The sequence below is a fragment of the Podarcis vaucheri genome (genome assembly GCF_965113315.1).
Source record: "Podarcis vaucheri genome assembly, chromosome: 9".
NCBI classification, from domain to species: Eukaryota; Metazoa; Chordata; class Lepidosauria; order Squamata; family Lacertidae; genus Podarcis; species Podarcis vaucheri.
Genome location: NC_138767.1, coordinates 11,688,237 through 11,704,496, shown reverse-complemented (window position 1 = coordinate 11,704,496; position 16,260 = coordinate 11,688,237). Strand labels below are relative to the sequence as shown.

The 16,260-nt window shown below is 46.6% G+C and overlaps 1 protein-coding gene across 2 annotated transcripts in view; it reads right to left on the bottom strand.

Moving 5' to 3' along the window:
• FRAS1 (Fraser extracellular matrix complex subunit 1) overlaps positions 1-16,260 on the bottom strand; it is a 374,578-nt gene that overhangs the window by 349,472 nt on the left and 8,846 nt on the right. For both annotated transcript variants that reach the window (XM_082236229.1, XM_082236230.1), the window contains exon 2: positions 7,824-7,855. In XM_082236229.1, the coding sequence (XP_082092355.1) occupies positions 7,824-7,855 (32 nt within the window). The remainder of the gene's footprint in view (positions 1-7,823; positions 7,856-16,260) is intronic.

Here is a 16,260-nt window from a genome sequence, read left to right as displayed (position 1 = left end):
TTTTCAGCATTTACCATTGTACACAGCCGTTAAGTGCTTAGGAAGCAGGATACAATAGCACATAATCAATCCTTTCTGTAATGCGCTTCCTTCAAAGCCTGGTGAAGACAAAGAGGAATGTCGCTGACTGAAAAGGAAAGTAGCTGACTTAGACACCTATTTATCTATTTTATTTTTTTAAAAAAATAAAATGAGCAGAACGCCTCGGAGGTGCAGGAGGGAAGAGACGCTGAGGAGGAGGAAGACGAAGGGAAGCTCGCGGATCCGAAAGGTAGAATTGCTTTGCTCAGGGAGCAATGATTAAGGTGAGCACTTCTGCATCACACAGAATCACAGAACTGTAGTCAGAAGGGACCTCTGAGGGTCATCTAGTCCAACCCCCTGCAATGCAGGAAGCTCAACTAGATCATGTCAGGAGTTCAGCCTACACTTGAGTAGGACCCTGGTAGAGACACATGCCCAACTGCCATGTTCTCTCCCTCCTAATCTTTCGTTCGGGAGCTTCAAAAGCTTTCTTCAGCCCAAACATCACAGTGACCGATGCCAACAGACATCGCCACACTTAGGGATCCACAGAGTTTGTGCATCATGCACGTGACAGACCTCAGCAATTCAGCATTTTGGCTAATCTACTTTATTTACATATAAACACACACGGAGCACTGCAACATGGCTCCCTCTCTCTCGAGCATCAGACAGCAAAGAGAAAAAGAACAAAGGACAATAGTCCCACTTCACGGAACACAGTAACACAAGCATCCTGTCTCTGTCACTTCCCACTCTGTGGAGTCAAAACATATATACCATCATGTGATAGACAACAATCCCATGACTGCAATCATGGAGCAGGAATTCTAACAACCCTCAGGGAAGTTTTTAATATGTAACGCTGTACTGTTTTTAACACTTGATTGGGAGCCACCCAGAGTGGCTGGGGAAGCTCAGCCAAATGTATAAATAAATTATTATTATTATTATTATTATTATTATTATTATTATTATTATTATTCCAACCCTAGGATTCTATTTCCAGATGATGTTAGAGAGAAACGGAGAGCCCTGGAGAGCATCATTTAGGGAAACGGCTTTAGCTCAGTGGTAGACCCCAGATTCAATCCTGGCATCTCCAGGAAAGGCAAGAGATGTTCTGTCACTTCCCACTCTGTAGAGTCAAAACATACACCGTCATGTAGATCAAGGGAAGTAATAGTGCCACTGTATTCTGCTCTGGTCAGACCTCACCTGGAGTACTGTGTCCAGTTCTGGGCACCACAGTTCAAGAGGGACACTGACAAACTGGAACGTGTCCAGAGGAGGGCAACCAAAATGGTCAAAGGCCTGGAAACGATGCCTTATGAGGAACGGCTAAGGGAGCTGGGCATGTTTAGCCTGGAGAAGAGGAGGTTAAGGGGTGATATGATAGCCATGTTCAAATATATAAAAGGATGTCACATAGAGGAGGGAGAAAGGTTGTTTTCTGCTGCTCCAGAGAAGCGGACACGGAGCAATGGATCCAAACTACAAGAAAGAAGATTCCACCTAAACATTAGGAAGAACTTCCTGACAGTAAGAGTTGTTCGACAGTGGAATTTGCTGCCAAGGAGTGTGGTGGAGTCTCCTTTTTTGGAGGTCTTTAAGCAGAGGCTTGACAACCATATGTCAGGAGTGCTCTGATGGTGTTTCCTGCTTGGCAGGGGGTTGGACTCGATGGCCCTTGTGGTCTCTTCCAACTCTATGATTCTATGATTCTATGTGATAGACAATAACCCCATGACTGCAGCCACGGAGCAGGAATTCTAACAGATCATACATGGCAGGTGGCCATCCAACCTCTGCGTAAAAACATCGAAGGAAGGACAGTCCACCGCCTCTCAAGGGAGTCTGTTCCACCCCAACAAAAAAGAAACTAGTAGGGTTGTCTGGAAAGGTTGCCAGCCTTTTAAATTTTAAAAATGTTCTGCTCCTGTGCCTTTTGCATGACACAGATGTCACAAGTGAAGCTTTCCACACTTGTCTCTATGCCAAGAATACCTTCCTGTGCTTAGTTTCATCCATGTCAGGCTACTGTAAAGGGCACAGCGGCGGAGCCTATTAAAAATATGGCAACTAAAAATATATATGAATATGCCCTTTAGCATGCAGAAAAAGCAACCGACGAGATCCAGTCCAGTGACCCAGTTACTGCCAACCTTACAATATCTGACAGCAGGCCATGCATTAGTGATCACTAATATTGCTTCCCTTCCACGGCTCACACCTTTTTGTTTTTATTGCATGAAAACGCAGATTCATCAAGGAATTCATTTCTATCAGTTACTTGCTGATGGTAGCATGAAGAGTTGTCAAGATTCTAAAATCTTCGAGAGATCACTTACCGTATTTTTCACTCTATAGGACGCACCCAACCACAGGACACACCTAGTTTCAGAGGGGGAGAACGAGAAGAAAAAAATCTCTCCCTCTCTGCGCAGCGCCCCTTCAGCGAAGCGGCAGGAGAAACGGAGCCCCTTCCATTTCTCCTCCTGCTTCGCTGAAGGGGCGCTGTGCAGTGAGGGAAAGCTGTGCAGCACCTCTCCAGTGAAGCAAAGCCAGGAGAGCAAGAGGGAGCTCCCACTGCGCTTCGGAGGCTTTGTATTGCTATCGCTGAAGCCATGGTGCCCACATTCGCTCCATAAGATGCACACACATTTCCTCTTAATTTTTGGAGGGGGGAAAGTTCGTCTTACAGAGTGAAAAATAGGGTAGATGCTGCTTTTGACCTAAGGAACGCATTCACCCACGGATATCATGGATGCAGAGGAAGGGTTGGACAACAATGAGCGGTGAGAGGGAGAAAACTGGGAGGAGGTGGTGTCAGAACCTGAACAGGTAACAAGGCTTAGAGAGCGGGGAGAGTCTGTTGCAGAGAAGTCCATAATCAGAGGCAGAAGCAGAAGGCAGTGATGAGTCATGGATGCCTCCCCCTCCTGTTGCGATAAGCTCCCCTCCTGTCTCCCAGAACCAGAAGAGGCATGAAAAGAACAGAGAAGAGATTTGCGATGCGCGGGCGCAGTCTCCGATTGCTTGGGGAAAGCCCTGGAGAGGAGGGGGCTTAGTCATCTGTGAGGAAGCAGAGGTCTTCAACAACTACTTCATGGGGATAAGACCTACCAGAGATGAGTGCTGTGCTTATAGGCCAGACACTCTTGTGTCCATCATGTTTTTTGCTAATAAAGATTTAACTCCAACTTGCATGGTGTGATTTACTGTTAGCTCACCTCTGTCAAAGGGCAAACCCTCTGGGGTGAAGGAATACTGGGTGTGGCCCTCACCTCCACTCTCATGGACCCTCTTGCACAAATGAAGACAGTTGCTTGATCTGGGGGGCAGGGATGTGAGAAGGCACCGATTTCTCTCTTGCCCCATATTCATCACATCACACAGAACCATTTCCATTCTGCTGCGGTTCAGCTTCCACCCAAAACTGTGTCATTCGTCTTCTTTCACCACTGTCCACTATGGTGACATTTTTCGCAACCCATGTAATTGATGATGTCCTCCTTACATTATGCCACACCATTTATTTCAACGCGAGGGAAACAGTGCAAACCCGGGGAATCCCAAAATCCATTATGTGCCGTTTGCGGACTGAAAACAACAACAACTGATAGCGTTCACATTTGCTGCATTGGATTGGGACAAATCAGGAAACACCAGCCATTTCCACTGCTATGGGAATTGTACTGCTGTGGGTCCCGGGGGTGATATGCACCTCCGTCAGGCACTGAGCTTCTCTCATTCCAGCACTGTATCTTCTTCTTTTGCCACTGCCACCAAGATCTTTGTGAGTACTTGAGGGACCAGATCACACTGCTCAACTGGGGTTAACACCCCCACATTGCCCACCTCCCTTTTTAGACACTCCTTGGCAGCAAATTCCACTGTCAAACAGCTCTTACTGTCAGGAAGTTCTTCCTAATGTTTAGGTGGAATCTTCTTTCTTGTAGTTTGGATCCATTGCTCCGTGTCCGCTTCTCTGGAGCAGCAGAAAACAACCTTTCTCCCTCCTCTATGTGACATCCTTTTATATATTTGAACATGGCTATCATATCACCCCTTAACCTCCTCTTCTCCAGGCTAAACATGCCCAGCTCCCTTAGCCGTTCCTCATAAGGCATCGTTTCCAGGCCTTTGACCATTTTGGTTGGCCTCCTCTGGACACGTTCCAGTTTGTCAGTGTCCTTCTTGAACTGTGGTGCCCAGAACTGGACACAGTACTCCTGGTGAGGTCTGACCAGAGCAGAATACAGTGGCACTATTACTTCCCTTGATCTAGATGCTATACTCCTCAGACCTTGTGGGGGGGCCAGACTATATTTTGGGGGGGGAAATGAACAAATTCCTATGCCCCACAAATAACCCAGAGATGCATTTTAAATAAAAGGACACATTCTACTCATGTAAAAACACACTGGTTCCTGGACCATCCGCAAGCTGGATTTAGAAGGCAACTGGGCTGGATCCAGCACCCGGGCCTTAGTTTGCCTACCCATGGACTAGGATCTTGGAGACCCGGGTTCAAATCCCCACTCAGTCTAACCTATGTCACAGGGTTTTTGTGAGAATTATTATTATTATTATTATTATTATTATTATTATTATTATTATTATTATTACACTTTCCCCCCAGAACCGGGCCTCAAGGAGCTTCACAAAAATTAAAACACACAAGGGGGGCAGCTGTAAGAAATGTTTAATGGCAAGTGAAGTGACAACTAGAGACTAATAAGAATTGATGCAGCGATGTGAACATATTACGCAATGGGGGAGGGAATTGTATTAAAATAAATTAATTTGGTTTGATTTGTAATAATTGGGAAGGGGGGGAAATTGGTGGAAGGAGCAAAAATTCAAAACACAGATTAAGACGCAACTAGCCAAGCTACAGCTCTTCCTGCCATTATCTGGTTCAGCGTAAGGCAGATGTTCAGTCCCCCCACCCACAGCCATGAGAACTTTCCTTCCTCAGTACATCCCACGACATCTGCGGAGATACATGGAGAGGAACCAGCAGTCTATCATAAGCGGCGGGCTAAGAATCAGTCACTGAGGCTGTGCCACATGATGAAAGGGAGCTCTGTACGTGTCTGGCATCCACACTGTCTTTGCTACCTACGAAAACCTACAAGCCTGGTGAAAAAAGAGTCCTGCAAATATCAGCCGCACGTCAACAGGCAGGGGTGACATCCTGATGTCTCATTTCCGCGTGTTCTGAGCACCAGTATATTACAGTACTTATCGAGCCAAAATGTGGAGGGGAGAATTATCTGCCGCACAATTTATTAGAGTTGATGGAGTGTAGGCAGATTTCTCAATAGCCTTTAAAACATTGTGATGCTCCACAGTATATTTTTAATGGAAACAAATGCATGCAATCTGCTCGGGCTTTTCGTCGAGCCGTCCGCCAAAGACAACGGGCCGTAAATCAATTTCATCTCATCCCCTCTCTCTCTCTTTGCAACAGGACGGCTTTAAAGGGACAATGTCAAAGTTGGGAGGGAAGAGCAATTTTAACTCTAAGAGGGTTAGACGCAGGGAGCAACTGCCAGGATACGGATGGAGGAAAGCAAACTGTGTTTGCATAAGGGCACTAAACTGAGAGCTAAATCTCAGTTAGCAAGGTCAGACCCAGAACAGTGGGGGCCACTTCACACCTCACAAGGTAGGGGATAAAAGAAGGAGTTGCATAGAAACCACCGAGTCCATGGATGCCGGAAATAATTGGAACTACATCTCCAGGAGGGCTGGGCAATATCTGGTTTTCATCTTCTTGATATATTACCAGCTAAACATTGTGGTATGCTGATGTATCACAATTTCTGAAATAAGGTTGGAACTATGTAGAGGCGGGATGCAGGTGGCGCTGTGAGTTAAATCACAGAGCCCGGGGCTTGCCGATCAGAAGGTCGGCAGTTCGAATCCTCGCGACGGGGTGAGCTCCCGTTGCTCGGTCCCTGCTCCTGCCAACCTAGCAGTTCAAAAACACATCAAAGTGCAAGTAGATACTCCCGCTCCGGCAGGAAGGTAAACAGTGTTTCTGTGCGCTGCTCTAGTTCGCCAGAAGTGGCTTAGTCATGCTGGCCACATGACCCGGAAACTGTACACCGGCTCCCTTGGCCAATAAAGCAAGAGGAGCACCGCAACCCCAGAGTCGGCCATGACTGGACCTAATGCTCAGGGGTCCCTTTACCTTTACCTTTATGTAGAGGCATTGCCTGGCTTCACAGTTTTTCCCCACATTGTGATTTTTGCATAGCACACACACACACATCATGATTCGCAATATACGCCAGGTCAGAAATTATGAAACCAATATCTTGATATGGGCTGGAAACCAGTTTCAGATGATATATCGCCCAGCCTTAACACCCACCATGATTTGTGATATATTGCCAGGTCAAAATCACATACTGGTGGAATTCACAATGCGTCGTTAAAGTAGGTGCGGAGCTAATGTACAACAAAACTTCCTCCCAAACAGATCAGCGTTCTGCCAAAGATGTAAGCAACGGGGAAATACAATGCAAAGTTTGGGAAAACACTTGGGTTGATGCAACATTGTCTAACCTCTCCACAAACAAATCAGGATAAATAGTCCTCAAACAGATCAATTTGAAACAACCTTAGAATCTCACACCACTTTCCTCCCATTGAAGACTGACGGGAGCATTTTTTGTTAAGCACGCCATGCAATGAAATGTTAAAAAAGACCCACAGTTGAGCCCAAAATTGGTCCAGCAATATTAAGGGCAGTTCACCCTTCTAAGTCAGAGTTTAAAAATCAGACCGTACCCATCTCTCAGACACTTGCTAATCCCACATGCCACACTCTACATAGGGGGAAAGTTTACATACACATTTCCTGACACAGCTAATACTTTCTCTTACAGCATGGCTAAGCCGACAAAGATCATTACTCTTGAAAAAAGCAAAACCACTCAGCAACAATTTATATCATAAAACCAAGGCTTTAAAAGTATTATCTGAAAATCGTCTCCCGTACTCATTCCTTCAGCCATGGACAAAAACACAGCTGGCTGAAAAAGGGAAATTTAATAAAGTTTCGGAAATCTCAAACATGTTCTGTACCTCAGGGCTTACAAAACACACCGCCCTATATGCAGTGGGATCCTATGCATGATTCTTTGTCTACCCAAAATCAAGCCCCATCCAGTTTAATGGGACTTACTCCCAGGTATGTGCATATAGAGTTGCAGGGGTTTTTTATGACACACACAAATGCATAGAATAGTTAAACACAGTTCTGTAACATTTTTTAAAAAAGTTTACTTACAACCAAAGTATAAAAGGACCATGTAACAAATATAAGAGTTTATCCATAAGTTTTCCTGAGTTCGAAGGAGTAAGTGTGTTGAGGGTTGCAGTCAAAGCCATGCCTCATGTGTGTGTTTTTAATGATTTTGCAACTTCGTAAAAAGGTAACATTGCAATACCTGTAACTGTTGCAATGAAGTGATAGCATTGGGGAAAGAAGCAGACAGGCCTTTTGCAAAATCTGCAACTTCTCCCTCTCTAAGCCCTCTCCCCCTCCAGCCACTTCTAGCCAACTTGTGCCCTATAGTAGCCACCTCAAAAACAGTAGCAGAGGATGCCATCGCAACAGGTATAGGCGCTAGGACCTCTCCGGTCCCACCATCGTCTGAGCGCTGTACTTCCGTTCTTCCAGGCTAGAATTTGCTTCAAGGACAAAGCCCCTTCCGTGCCATAAAATGAAATCTAATTCAAGCACAGCTAGTCACAAAATAACATTAAATCTGACCTACCTGAAATGATGAGCCTCCGTAGACGCATACACCTGAAAGACCAGAAAGAAAATTGTGTTAGGCAGACATAAAAACCAACTTGTTAAATTAGGAAGTGCTGGAGAGGGGGGGAGCTTTAACAGTCCCTACAACAAAGTAAAGGGACGCGGGTGGTGCTGTGATCTAAACCTAGGGCTTGCCAATCAGAAGGTTGGCGGTTCTAATCCCCGTGATGGGGTGAGCTCCCATTGCTCGGTCCCTGCTCCTGCCAACCTAGCAGTTTGAAAGCATACCAGTGCAAGTAGATAAATAGGTACCATTCTGGCAGGAAGGTAAATGGTGTTTCCGTGCATTGCTCTGGTTCGCCAGAAGCGGCTTAGTCATGCTGGCCACATGACCCGGAAGCTGTACGTCGGCTCCCTCGGCCAATAAAACAAGATGAACACTGCAACTCCAGAGTCATCCGCGACTGGACCTAATGGTCAGGAGTCCCTTTACCTTTACAACAAAGTAGCCCATTTTCCACAAGCAGCACAGTTTCTCCAACTATCCTTAGTGTCTAAACTCGCAGCCTTTCTCAACCTGTGGGTCCCCAGATGTTGTTGGACTACAACTCCCATCATCCCTGAGCTCTGGCCTTGCTAGCTAGGAGTGATGGGAGTTGTAGTTCAACAACATCTGGGGACCCACAGGTTGAGAAAGGCTGGGAGGGAGCAAACTCACAACAGGAGCATCTGAACCTTCAGCCAATGGGATACAAGGCAAAAGTCCAACCTGAGGCAAGTGCCGGATTTAGGGTGTTGCAGACAGTTCCCCTGCACAGGTCACCGAACCAGGGTGGATAAAAATCAATGGTTTAAAAAAAAATCAAAAAATCAGATTTTTAAAATTTAAATTGGATTTTTAAAATAAAATGCTTTTGGAGGAAAAATCCTTCTAAAGATAGTTTTCTATTTAAGTTACATTATAGTGCAAAGGCTATTCATCAGGAAATAGGGGTTTGTTTTAAGTTTTTCATGCGTGCTAAAACTCAGTCTAAGATTTTTTTAAAAAAAATCGTTTAACCACATCAGTTAACAAACATGGATAAACATGCTTTAATGTTATTGTTTCCTCTGCCCTCCCAATTCCTTTTTCCTTTTGTGTGGTTTCAATTGGGTTCTGAGCTTGCAAGCAGGGAGTTTTATACAGTATTATTATTTTTTCCTTTACATATAAGGTGCTATTTTTAAATGAGGAAGATAAAAGTATGGAAAAGAAAATAGACAAATATATATAGTATATCACTATAACAGTTGTTAACGATTACCATTAAAATTGTTTCAACCTACTGTATTTTGTATAAATGAGCTCCAGATTTCATTACACTTGTCCATGCAAAGTCTGAACTTTTAATAGCTTCCTAGCCCTTTGAAAAAGTTGGGTGCTTTGTAAGTGAGAAAGAAGCACAGCAGAAATGAGTTTATCCTTTAACAGCTTGTCTTCCACCAACTTCAAGCTTGGAAGAGTGCTTGTTTCTGTTGAAAGGAGCCTAGGAAACCACAGATGTTCCTAAAATAAGTTATCCGTTCTAAAATGTATCTCAGCAGCTGCAGGCCATGAAATGGAACACTGCAATGAACTATGCGCAGCACATTGGTATGAATACACAGAACATGCTAGAAAGGATGCCTTTGACCCAAACGCTAGAATTTTAGCTTCTGCAGATATTAGGGGTTTGGGGCAGGACCTGAACTCAGATCCAAGGGAACACATCACAAGAATTTTAGAAATTCACGCAGAAAAAAGTTAACAGGGTATCATAGGGGCAAAGCAGAGCCAGTGACAGATTGTGCCGGCCAAAATAGAGGCAGAGGATTAAAATAAGTACAGTATTTGTGCTATTAACATCACATCTAGTTTGACCCTGATTTAGGAGGGACCAGAAAATAGACGCTGACTTGGTAAATAGGACAGTTGGAGCATATGCAATACGAGGTCTCTGCACGTCCCTCTCAATCCGATTCAGGGCACAATCTAGTGCTCTGGATTGCCCCAACCAAGCTGGGACAAATAGGGACCAATTGCTCCTGATCGATTGATAGTCTTGCAGTCTTTGATTAGGGTTGAACCCCTAACTAATCACAGAGGTTGCACAAGTATTGGAATTCTGCCTTGGCCCACGAGAGCAAACTAGACGACTCGTCCCCATTTTTATGCAAAGGGCATCTTTTGTTTTGGCAGAGGTATCCTGGGAGACAGGTACAGTTTCGTGTGCAAAAGACTACACTTCCCATCATCCACTGAAATGCTGAAGAGAGGGAATGGGAGGGAGCCAGAGAAGGAGGTGGGGCTATAAATGGCCGTGCCGAATCATGAGCTGAGGTCTGTCAATGGGAACAATGACGCTTCGGCTGAAGCCACGTGACCCCATTTGACAGCCCCATATTGCTCTGGGTGGACCCAATCCAGCACTGTCTCAACCTGTTCTGGTCAAATTCTGGGTCAAACTGCTTTGGTTTGGGGTCCAGGATTTGGCATGAGCCAGTGAGGTAACGCGGGTGGCGCTGTGGGTAAAACCTCAGCGCCTAGAACTTGCCGATCGCATGGTCGGCAGTTCGATTCCCCGCGGCGGGGTCACTCCGTTGCTTGGTCCCAGCGCCTGCCCACCTAGCAGTTTGAAAGCACCCCCGGGTGCAAGTAGATAAATAGGGACCGCTTACTAACGGGAAGGTAAACGGCGTTTCCGTGTGCGGCTCTGGCTCGCCAGAGGCAGCTTTGTCATGCTGGCCACGTGACCTGGAAGTGTCTGCAGACAGCGCTGGCTCCCGGCCTCTAGAGTGAGATGAGCACACAGCCCTAGAGTCTGTCAAGACTGGCCTGTACGGGCAGGGGTACCTTTACCTTTACCCTTTTAGTGAGGTAACAGGTAAAGGTAAAGGACTCCTGGATGCTTAAGTCCAGTTAAAGGCGACTATGGGGTTACGGCACTCATCTCGCTTTCAGGCCGAGGGAGCTGGCGTTTGTCCACAGGCAGCTTTCGGGGCATGTGGCCTCCATGACTAAACCGCTTCTGGCACAACGGAACACCATGACGGAAACCAGAGCGCATGGAAACGCCATTTACCTTCCCGCAGCATTTAACTACCTATTTATCTACTTGCACTGGCGTGCTTTCGAACTGCTAGGACCCACGTACCTATGGGACCGCCTCTCCTGGTATGCCCCACAGAGGACCTTAGGGCCACAAATGACAACATTTTGGAGGTCCCAAGTCTCAAGGTGGTTAGATTGGTCTCAACTAGGGCCAGGGCCTTTTCAGTACTGGCCCCGACTTGGTGGAACGCTCTGTCACAAAAGACTAGGGCCCTGTGGGACATGACATCTTTCCACAGGGCCTGCAAGACAGAGCTGTTCTGTCTGGCCTTTGGTTTGGACTCAGTCTGACCCTTATGTTTCCCTCCCCTTATGGTATGATCTATAGGCTATTATTAAAATGAGGCTGCATTTTAAATTGTATTTAACCTGTATTTTAAATTGTGGGGTTTTTTCCTCCCCTATATAGGGATGCGGGTGGCGCTGTGGGTAAAACCTCAGCGCCTAGGACTTGCCGATCGCATGGTCAGCGGTTCGAATCCCCGCGGCGGGGTGCGCTCCCGCTGCTCGGTCCCAGCACCTGCCCACCTAGCAGTTCGAAAGCACCTCCAGGTGCAAGTAGATAAATAGGGACCGCTTACTAGCGGGAAGGTAAACGGCGTTTCCGTGTGCGGCTCTGGCTCGCCAGAGTAGCTTTGTCACGCTGGCCACGTGACCCAGAAGTGTTTGCGGACAGCGCTGGCTCCCGGCCTCTAGAGTGAGATGAGCGCACAACCCTAGAGTCTGGCAAGACTGGCCCATACGGGCAGGGGTACCTTTACCTTTTACCTTTCCTACCCTATTATGTTTTTATTGTAACTTCACTGGTGTTAGCCGCCCTGAGCCTGGCTCTGGCTGGGGAGGGCAGGGTATAAATAAACTTTTTTCAAAAAATATTATTATTATTATTATTATTATTATTATTATTATTATTATTATATTGGCAGGAGCTGGGACAGAGCAACAGGAGCTCACCCCGTTGCGGGGATTCGAACTGCCGACCTTCTGACCGGCAAGCCCAAGAGGCTCAGTGGTTTAGACCACAGCACCACCGGCATCCCCATGAGCCAGTGCACAACCCCAGCACACTATCCACAGAGGGCTAAAAGGGGCACTGGAGCCCCTCTAGTCTAACCTCCTGCTCAACATAGGATCTGCAACTCAGGTTGTGACGACAGCATCCTTGGCAGATGGCAGCTGAGTCCCTGCTTAAATTCCTCTGACAAAGAGAGCCCAGCGCAGCATGGAAGCGTTGCAACCTGAAAAACATTTCCCCACTTGAAACTGCGGGCAAGCGTTTCACTGTATCTTAAAGTAAAATGTAGCAAGGATTAAATCACACACTCCTGAGCTGGCAAGCTCTTGCTTAGAATAAGTCACAGCTGACACTCATGCAAAAATCACAGGGTTGCTGCTGTTGCTTTTTCATCTGCTACAGTGTTTTTTTTAAAATACACCTTCTACAAATGAGACTTACAGGGAGGACTATGAATTATTGCAAAAAAGGACTAAGAAGGAGTTTATTGAGGATTTGGATTTTATAGCAATAACTATTAAAATAAAATGCAAAATCAGAAAGAAGGTTAGAAAACCATTAGTCGAGGTTGACGGAAGTCCTAGGCTGTGATAGCCAAAGGTTTGTTGTATTGTATAAGATGGGATGTTGTGTTTGGAAAACATGTGCAAAAACCAATAAAAATTATTTTTAAAGGAGAGAGAGAGAGAGAGACTTACAGGGAGGACATCCTTTGCCAACCTGCCACCTTCCAGATGTTTTGGACTACAACTTCCATGAGCCCCAGCTGCTAGTTGGGACTGATGGGAGTTGTAGTCCAATGCACAAGGCTGAGAAGGCCTGGGTAGGAAATAAAGCCTCTTGGATTTCTAAGAGAGTAAAGCAATGCTTTTATGGAAATCACGATGCACCACACATGCCTTATTTCTTAAAGCTTTCTTTCTTTCTTTCTTTCGACAAAGAGAAGTGCCTTCGAAAGCACCTAGAGGGAATTGCAAAAAACGTCAAGCCAGACACTGGCCGTTTGTTTGGTGAAAAGTGACGCCTCTCTCGTCTTCAAGGCGCAAGTGGCTCTGCTGCAGGATGCAATCGCTGGGGGTTCTGAAGGACACGAGGATTTGGTTCAATGCCGCCTGGGGACGCGGAGACAAAGGAAGGGTTTATGGCCAGCGCTGCAGTTGGTCTCCCCAAGGAGGCAGCAACAGCCACTTCTGCACCGCACCTGCCAGACCGTTAATAAAAGTGTCAAGGCCAGGGCCTTCGCAGGAAGCTGATTGCCTGCTTCCAACGCTATGGAATCCAAAGTGAGAGGGCAGTTTTGAAAAGCAGGAGAGGGCCCTTTGAGTACATGCTGTAAGAAAGCAAAGTCCGGAATGCAGCAGGGAACAAGGCATTCAATGCCCACAGAACCAAAGATCACCAGGGGCCTCTGATTATCACAATCAAGTTTCCCACAGTTTATTCCGGCCAAAATGGCCCAATCCATAGAATCACAGGGGACCCCCAACGGTCATCTAGTCCAACCCCCTGCAATGCAGGAATCTAAACTAAAGCATCTATGGAGGATGGCCATACAATCCTGGGCAGGTTCGTGTTTTATTTTCCACTAACAAGCCACCCACGTTATGTTAACTCTGCTGCTCTAATTGCAAAATAAGTTGTCGCTGCTGTTGTCAACAGCATCCGTAACTCATCCATCCTCCAAGGAGTTCAAGACACATAGCTGCTCTCCTGTTTTATCTTCACAACCATCTGACAAGGTAGGAACAAGAGAGTCCCAGAGGGGTTTAACCCGGAAAAGTCAACCCCTCTTCTCAGGAAAACCTGGAGAACTGTAGCTCTGGGTGGAGAATCTGGGGCCTGCTAGCAAGTCTCAGCAATCTTAACAAACTACAGTTGCGTGTCGAGGTCCCCAAGCCACCCCCTAAATAAATCACAATTCACACAGAAATTTTGTTTAAGGTTTTTGGCATAATTTTGGCCACAACTTTATTAAAATACATAATGTGAGTGGTTGCTTGGGGATTGGTTACGACTATCTGTCCCCGCCCAGGGACAGAACTGACTTCCGAAAGCCAGAAAGGAAAAACAATGTTGGGGAGAGAAAGGGACTGGGCACCATACTGTCACCCCTCCCTGCATGCTCCCAGGGGCTTGCACGGCCCTAGCCCCTTGCCGGGGAGACAGACAAAAGCATGGCAAACCCCTGGATTCCTTTAACGGAATTTCCTTGCTGCAGCAGCATTGGAGGGGCAGGCCCAGCCAACCCTTACCCATCCACCAACCAAAATTAACCAGGGCCTAACCGCAACCTTACAAGTTGTGATGATTTGCTACGCAGTAGGCAAGAACCAAATGGTGTCAGCCAATCTGCCAAATGGACAAAATTCCTACCAGGCCCCTGCCCCAAAAGCAGACGACCCCATGACAGGCATAGCAAGGTCAAACGCAATAGCCCTAAATTAGGAAGGGTGCGCGGGCAATCCGATGCACGCAGCAAAATAGATTGAAAAAAGCTGTGCCAAGAATATATAACCTTTGGGCGAACCCTCTAAATGGTAACATCAAAATCTCCCCAACAACCCAAACTGGCCCAATCACAGTCATGGCCATCCAAACGGTCCCGCCCAGTAACCAAGAGGGGGTGTCTTGTTAGACCCCCACCGCAACATGTGCTCTCCATGAAGGAGAACATGCTCTCCCAGAAATATTTGGGGGAAGCCAGGGCTGCTTAAAGTAGAGACATCACCTTGCCAACAAAGGTCCGTATAGTAAAAGCTATGGTTTTCCCAGTAGTGATGTATGGAAGTGAGAGCTGGACCATAAAGAAGGCTGATAGCCGAAGAATTGATGCTTTTGAATTATGGTGCTGGAGGAGACACTTGAGAGTCCCATGGACTGCAAGAAGATCAAACCTATCCATTCTTCAGGAAATCAGCCCTGAGTGCTCACTGGAAGGACAGATCCTGAAGCTGAGGATCCAAGACTTTGGCCACCTCATGAGAAGAGAAGACTTCCTGGAAAAGACCCTGATGTTGAGAAAGATGGAGGGCACAAGAAGAAGGGGACGACAGAGGACGAGATGGTTGGACAGTGTTCTTGAAGCTACCAGCATGAGTTTGACCAAACTGCGGGAGGCAGTGGAAGACAGGAGTGGCTGGTGTGCTCTGGTCCATGGGGTCACAAAGAGTCGGACACGACTAAACGACTAAACAACAACAACAACAAGGGCTGCTTAAAGCAGCATCACAACACTTCAAATTCATGCTGTGGGACTTAAACTGTTGGCACCCCCCAAAAAGTAACTGGTGCAGCCAGCCAGACGCAAAGAGCATGTGGATAGAGGGGAAGAGAAAATTTAATTTGGAAAGCTGCCTACTCTTTTGCCGGGGATTGTGAGCAGAGAGCCAGGAGTTCATTATTCTAAACTAATCCATCACAGCAAATGCCCACTTCGGATAGCGGAAGGACCGAGGAAAACTGCCCTGTGGACAATCTTTAATCACCCTTATTGCAGGACGAAATAGTTGCCGTTTGTTGAAGGGTAACTAATAGGAACATAGGAAACTGCTTTATCCTGAGTTGGATCGTGGCTCCAATTGAGTTCAGTGTTGTCTACACTGGTGGACAGGGACTCAGTCTGCAAGGTTTCAGTCTGGAGGCTCTTTCCGGATCTTCTGCATACAAACATAAACACACACTCTGCCCCTGGAATACTGAACCTCCCTAAAGAGGTCCGCTCACACAGAGTCAGGTCACTGGTCCAACTAGCTCCATTCTGTCCACACTGGCTGGCAGCAGCACTCTACTGTTTTAGACAGGAGACATTCCCAGCATCATCATCATCATCATACCACCCATCTGGCTGGGTTTCCCCAGCAACTCCGGGCAGCTTCCAACAAATTACTATTATTAATAATAATAATAATAATAACAACAACAACAACAAACATTAAAAACTTTCCATCAGATGTCTTCTAAAAGTCAGGTAGTTGTTTATTTCCTTGACATCTGATGGGAGGGCGTTCCACAGGGCAGGCGCCACCACCGAGAAGGCCCTCTGCCTGGTTCCCTGTAACTTGGCTTCTCGCAGCGAGGGAACCACCAGAAGGCCCTTGGAGCTGTGTCCGGGCAGAACGATGGGGGTGGAGACGCCCCTTCAGGTATACTGGACCGAGGCCGTTTAGGGCATTAATGGTCAGCACCAACACTTTGAATTGTCCTTGGAAATTCATTGGGAGCCAATGTAGGTCTTTCAGTCTTTCAGCGGTAGTCACGTAATCTGGGGAACCGGGTTCGTGTCTCCGCTCCTCCACATGCAGCTGCTGG